General features: G+C 40.8%; 1 protein-coding gene across 1 annotated transcript in view; it reads right to left on the bottom strand.

The window, feature by feature from the left end:
• Positions 1-5,286: 5,286 nt before the first annotated feature.
• LOC106951144 (globoside alpha-1,3-N-acetylgalactosaminyltransferase 1-like) overlaps positions 5,287-6,787 on the bottom strand; it is a 26,533-nt gene continuing 25,032 nt past the window's right edge. Inside the window, exons 9-10 of the mRNA XM_015038487.1 lie at positions 6,280-6,499; positions 5,287-6,204 (exon numbers count right to left, since the gene is read on the bottom strand). Coding sequence (XP_014893973.1) covers positions 6,066-6,204; positions 6,280-6,499 — 359 coding nt within the window. The 3' untranslated portion in view covers positions 5,287-6,065. The remainder of the gene's footprint in view (positions 6,205-6,279; positions 6,500-6,787) is intronic.

Raw genomic sequence — 6,787 nt, 5'->3', positions numbered from 1 at the left:
GCTGGCCCGTCTCACGATCAAAGGCTTCAGGTGAGCTGGCAGGAAACACATCAGAGAGCATTCATTACTTAGCTTCACTGCTGATGTCACCATGGAAACCAGAAGACGACTGAAGGTGCTGATGCATGAAAACAGCTCATTGGTTCCCAGTATGAGTGTTTGAGTATCTTGTAATAACACAATAAATGTTTAGAAACAGAGCAATGTCCCTGCTCAGTCACCCAGAACCCCACAAAGCAACCAGAAAAGACCGGAAACTTCCTGAAGCAGTCAAGTGTTTAAAAACTTACTACAACAGTAAAGAGCTACAGCCACAAGGAAACAAAAACGACCTGAAAAGCCTTAAATGTTGCAGACTGTCACAGATCAGAAACCCTCTAAGAAAGTTATCAAAAGCCGGATGCTAGCTAATTGAAGCTAAACTTCCTGAATCAGTCATCTAGGGTCTAGCATTTCCTGAACGAGGCATTAAGGTTGTGAAACTCCCTTAAACCGTCTTCAGTGGTTGAAAATATCCCAGCACAGCAACAACAGACCTGAAGCCATCTGAAATACCTTCAGCTAGGCAAAACTTTCTGATTGAACCATCCTGGATGAAAAACCCTCTGCAAAAGTCATCAAAAGCCAGACACTATCTAATTAAAGTAGTTGTCAAGGGTCCAGACTTACTAAACAGCCTTTAAGAGCTTAACACTTCCTCAAAGAGTTGTCAAGGGTCTAAAACTTTTGGAAACAGTCAACAAGCCTCTAAAACTTCAAGAAACATCAGTTAAGAATTTAAAACTTTCTGACTCACATATTAAGGGTCCAGCACTTCCTGAAACAGTCATTTATGTTCTAAAACGTGGGGAACTATTTTCAATGGTTGTAAATATCTTAAGACAGCAATGAAGGACCTGAAACCACCCAAAGACTTTAAGGGCCTAAAACTTCCTGAAACAGCCATCAGAAACTTAAAACGTCATGAAGGTTGTGAATCCTTACATTCGTATGAAGGACCTAAAATCACTTGGAAAATCTGCTGTGAAGCTTCCTGAAAGTTATCGAGGGCCTAAAACTTCCTGAACCAGTCATCAACGGTTCAACGCTTCCTGAGACAGTCAACAATGGTCTAACATTTCCTGAATAAGTCACTGAGGTTGTGAAACTTCCTGAAACCGTCTTAAATGTTCGGAAATGGAAGACAGGAATCACCTGAAGGGCCTTTGACAGTGTGAAACTTCCTGAAAAAAATCAACAAGAAAATAAACCTCCCTGAAACAGCCATCAAGGGTCTACTACTTCCTGAAACAGTCATTCAGGTTCTGAAACTTCAGGGAACCAATTTCAATGGTCAGAAATATCCCAAGAAGGCCTTGAAGGTGCTGGAAAGCCTTCAAGGACCTAAAACTTACTGAAACAGACATCAAGATGCTAACACTTCCCAAAATAGTCATGAAGGTCATAAAACTTCCTAAAACCATCTTCAAAGGTCAGAAACATCCTTGGATAGCGATAAAAAAGCCTGAAAACAACCTGAAAATTTGCTGCGAAACTTCCTGAACCAGTCATCTGGGTTCTGAAACATCCTGAACCATTTGGAATGGTCAGAAATATCCTAAAACAGCAACAAATGACCTGAAATATCCTGAACTATAATTATTACCACACAAACTCAATAAAATACTCTCAAGTGTTTTTAAGTTCCTAAAATAGTTTCTATCTGAAACAGCATACAGAGTTGCTAAAACATATGAAGGACCTGAAACAGGAATGAACTGGTCTGAAATCCCTTGACAGAAGCACTGAAGAACTGAAATCATGAAGCACCTGAAATTGTCCAAAACAAAAGAGCATTCAGAGGTTTAAAGCTTCCTGAAACAAACTGATCTGATGACCCAACGCGACCTGGATCATCGGAGGAAGCTTCCACTCCAACAGGTAACCCTAACCTGCTGGTAACAGCTAGTATAGCCATCCTTATTCCTAATGTCCAGAATCAGAACAAATTCTGTTTTGGAGCTCAATTTTTTCAGACAACAGCAGAAAAAGGAACAAAACAGTGATGGCTTCGTGAGGAACCAGGATCAAGCTGTGGTGTGAAGTTCTTCAATCATTCTCTGTTCCGCAAATCCCTTCAGGCTGAGAACCCGAGAGGATGCTAACTGAGCTGTCAGACAGTTTTAAATGCGAACAATTTCAGTTTTATTCCTGTCATCAGGCATCCAGACTGCAGGCCAGGGAAATCTCTACTAGCAGAAACTCAAAATAAAAGGTTCTGTCTGTTGTCATATTGCTGATGTTGGTCCAGATTCTCTGATATTGACAGACTCTGTGTCTAAATCTCCAAACGTTTACCTTAAAGCAACACAGTGTTTCAGCTTCATTATGTGTTTTTGTCTTGTTCCCCACCGGGGCTTAGTTACTCTCATGGGACTCAAAGGTCAACTCAGGTCACTCAATGGTTACAGTTTATAGCTACGGTTAGCAGATATGGTTAAGCTCCTAGGTTTACTGTATCATCACAAATAAAAAGTAATAATAAAACCTTTTATTTAAAACATTGTTTTAAAACCAACAAACCATCAGCAACTTACAGAGGTCAAGGAGAGGTAGAGCTGGGTGTCATCTGCATAGCGGTGAAACTGGATGTTGAAATGTTTGAAGATGAAACCAATGGAGAGGAGATGAATAATAAAAAGAAGGGCCCAGAACTGAGCCCTGGTGAACACCAGGAGGGAGAACAGAAATGAATGAACTGAGTGCGTTTAGAGGGGTGAGAATACAAATGGAAGAAAATCTTTGGTGGAGGATGGAGTGCGAGATGATGTCAAAGGTCACACTCAGATCAATGAGGATGAGAAGGAAAAGGAAACCAAACTCAGCAGTGAAGAGGAGATTGTTGGTTATTTTAATCAGTGATGGGGACAAAATCCAGACTGAAGCTTTTTAAATAATAGGTTGGTGGTTAGACGGGACTGAAGTTGGTATTTTCTGGCCCAGGATCTTTTAATTCTAGAAGATCTTTGGAGTCTGGTTGTAGAAACAAGATGATGATTCGGTTGGGATTCCTAACAGATTTTGGTGAAAAGGAACCTGAGCAGAAATGAGAGAGTAGCTGGTTTCAGGAGGAGACTAACAGGTAGATGTAACGGGGTGAGCGCAGGTTGTTAGGGTGAATGTTGAGGCTGTTTAGATTTTTTCTATGATAAAATCTGAATTCACAGGCTGTTAACCACGAACATGAGGGCCCTTGTTGCTGCTCCTCAGGTTACATTTTAATCTCTGTGAGTTTCTACAAGCAGATCTGAGCTCTCAATAACTTTATCTCCATAATCCGACTGAAAAACATTCCTTTCTGCCCTTATTGTCGACATGCACTCGTGTGCAACTAAAAAAAATAACTTTCTGATGAATTAGAGTGAATCCAGGGTGACGAACATTACAGTTTCTCCAACAACGTGAATCAGTCAGTGTGGGACTTTGTGTTTCTGAAGGAAGTGTCTGTGTAGATAGAGAAAGATGAAGGGCTGAGCAGGAAGACCCTGATTGCTGTGTGATGACAGAGAGGTCGGATGATAACGAGGACCCAGCAGAAAACTCATCTGATGTCAAAAAGCAAACAGATTAGGATCAATAACAAAACTCTTCCTGCGACTCCAGGAGAAAAAACAACCGGATGTTTCCTCACAAACACGGAGCAAAACTTTGTTGATCCTGAAGAAAGTCCAACCCAATTCAATCCAAAAATACTTTATTAATCCCAAAGGGAAATTTAAATGTTGTCATAACTCATAAGACTGAAGAAACTGCAAAGAATCGTTGTGGATCTCCAACAAATCTGAAGTTTGCTTAATGATGGTGTCATGACATGCCAACAGCTCCATATCTGAGCAGCAGGAATTATATTCCTCAGCATGAAGTGATGACATCATCAACTGCTAATCCAGTTTATTTCTTAAATTTTAATGGTTTTTATCTCTGATGAAACATTTCACACAATTAGTTGCCAGAAACCCGCTTCCTGTAGGCGAACCGCAGTAACTTGGAGTTTTTCCTCATTTATTTAGTTTCTCTGTTCGGAAACACTCGTAGATAAACACATCGATTTATCGCCTCCTGCAGGCGATTTGCTGTAACTGCTTATTAAACTGCATACATGTAATATCCTGGTAATTCTGACGGAAAGGTGTTGACTGAAGTCAATTCGGTCATATTTTTAGGAACTGAAAAGTGTCTGATCTGGTTCTAAAAACAAAATAACTACTTTAAACTGATGTCTAGGCAAAACATTATCACCATTTTTTTTTCTAACAGAAGCTTCTGGATCCATCCGATACTCCTGCCCTGGGATGTTCTGACACCTTTCTCAAATGTTCAGTCATAATGTTCTGTCTGATTTGTGAAGGGGAGGATACTTTTAAGGTTTTAGATGAGGCGCAGCGGTATGAGGAGGGCCCAGAAGGTGTGAGAAATCCCTCTACTTCTGAGACTAAACGGTCTGATGATCCGGACAAAGAGAACAACACAATCTGGCAGGTTTTATTGTTTTATGTCACTTTAACAATGATCCCTATTTTTGCAGAGAGGTAATTCAAACCTAACCATAAGAAAAACAAACATTACTCTGGTGTTTACAAGTTCACACCTTCCTGCATGGATGACGGATCATCTGGGCAGCTGTGGTTCTGTTAGCAACCTGGTACCAACAGATGGTGGATTTCATCCAAAATTCTGATTTTTCTGGGTATTAAAGTTCCTCAGTGGTAATTATTTGTTAAAGCGTTCCCAACATGCGCTCCCTGCTGGACAAGACGTCCTGCGTTTTCAGAACAAGCTTATATAAATCAGTTTGAATCACCTAACGGACATAAAGTCACATAAAAAAGTCCAAGAACTTTATCAAATATGAAATATAACACATTCTGCTGGTAGGTAGTACTTATTGGAGCCATAAAGTTTTGAAACGGCTCCCCCTGGTGGAGGCAGCTGCACAGAAGACAGAACCTCTCGATACGAGACGAACTCCAAAGATCCAGAAAACGAACAGCTGAAATGACGGAGCTTTTTGAATCTGTGGTTCCAGGAGAGAGCAGGAGGATCCTGAGCAGAGCTGGTCAACTTCCTACTACCCAAGAAAGTAATCCAGTTACTTTACTGATGACTTATTAGTTACTTTTCATAATTGCTAAATAAAGCAATATCTTTCAGTCTAACTTTATTCGTCATTTAAAGTTTAATTAAATGAAACTGTTTCTTTTCAGAACTTTTGTTTTGCTCTTAACTTTATGTATTAAGCAAAGAAAATAGGAATGCAACATTTTTTATTGAGTATTAAAACATATTCTCTGTGTATTCCACCATATTTGAAAAAAATAAGTTAAACCGTAATCAGCCCTATTCCACCATTTAAATAAAATTATTTTAATGTTTACACTCTTTCACTCACATAAATTACAAGGATGAAATCAAACAAATGAATTTAAATAAAAGTCCCGCCCTCCTGTACTTCTATTTATTAACATTTACATCTCTTAACAGTTGGTGAAGTAAAACATTTCACCTGTTTAGCAGGATGTTGTAGCATTGCCCGAGGGTTTCTGCGTTTTGATTCCTCAGGTTTAAAGAGGAGTTTTCCCCTGGATGTAAGTTTTCTACACACGAAGATGTTTTTGTCTTTAAATCAAACTAATGTTTGTTCTTCCAAACATTAAACGTTGTTCGTCTGAAGTATCAGTAATCTAATTACCTTTTTCCAAATGTAGCTTTACTTTACTCATTTGAAAGAAGGAACCATTTTACAGTAATGTGTTACGGTCAATCACTGATACCTGCAGAACGTTGGCATCAAGAGAAGAATCAGAACCAGCAGCAGCTGCAGAATCAGAACCAGCAGCAGCTGCAGAATCAGAACCAGCAGCCACTTTAATTCACATACAAACCTCTGGGTTCTTCCAGGTTCCTTCAAACAGACTCCCAGTTAAACCAGTGAAACAACAGAACTGATCCAGTCGGTGAGTATTGCACATGCTCGTATTGAGTCTGGGTCGGAGCGAACAGGAAGTTGGTTGGCCCAGTACTTCAGCTCAGTTGGGTCGTATTTCGTTGTAGTTCTTTATGACCCCAGAGAATCTGATTACACGAACTTCCGAGTTTCTGGCTTTGAAATCCTGCCACAGGTACTCAGGAGACAGAACCTTACTGGGCTTGTTCAGCCACATGTACCTGGGCACAGAGACAGGAAATGACATCACCAGATTGTAGAACCAGGCCTAGCATCTGTGTACTTTACCTGCCTACCTGTTCAAGTGGCTCTCCTCCTGCCAGGCAGCCTCAATGCCTTCCTTGGCATCGTCTTCGAAGTTCTTGCGGCAGGTTTGAGCGAGCTGATGAACCTCGGCCAGGACGCCTCCGAAGGCGCCGCCGCAGTAGTAGAAGTCGCCCTCGCCAGGAGCCACGTAGGCTCTGGAGGCGGGCCGCCGTTCGTATGGGAACTTACTGCGGTCGTCTTTGTAGTACCCTGAAAAAGGAGGAGGGAATTCACTCGTTAAACTCATCTGGACTTAGAGATTTGAGCAGCCAACAACCTGACTAACATTACAAACAGGACCAAACACACTGAGGGAAAAAAACTGAAGGAGTTTTAACACCTGATAAACTGGAGACCAAAATCGCAACATCTGTTACATTTTCAGCTGCTGTGGTTCTCTTTCTCACTGCATTGTATCCAAATGAACAAAACCGTCTGATAAACCTGTTCTCACGCTGGCCTGTGGTGGCACTGTACCAAGAATGACATCAGTTGTAG

The sequence above is a fragment of the Poecilia latipinna genome, unplaced genomic scaffold (assembly GCF_001443285.1).
Source record: "Poecilia latipinna isolate Pla-1442-1.1 unplaced genomic scaffold, P_latipinna-1.0 Scaffold443, whole genome shotgun sequence".
NCBI lineage: Eukaryota > Metazoa > Chordata > Actinopteri > Cyprinodontiformes > Poeciliidae > Poecilia > Poecilia latipinna.
Note: the sequence above shows the minus strand (reverse complement) of the source record. Positions and strands in the feature narration are given on the sequence as shown.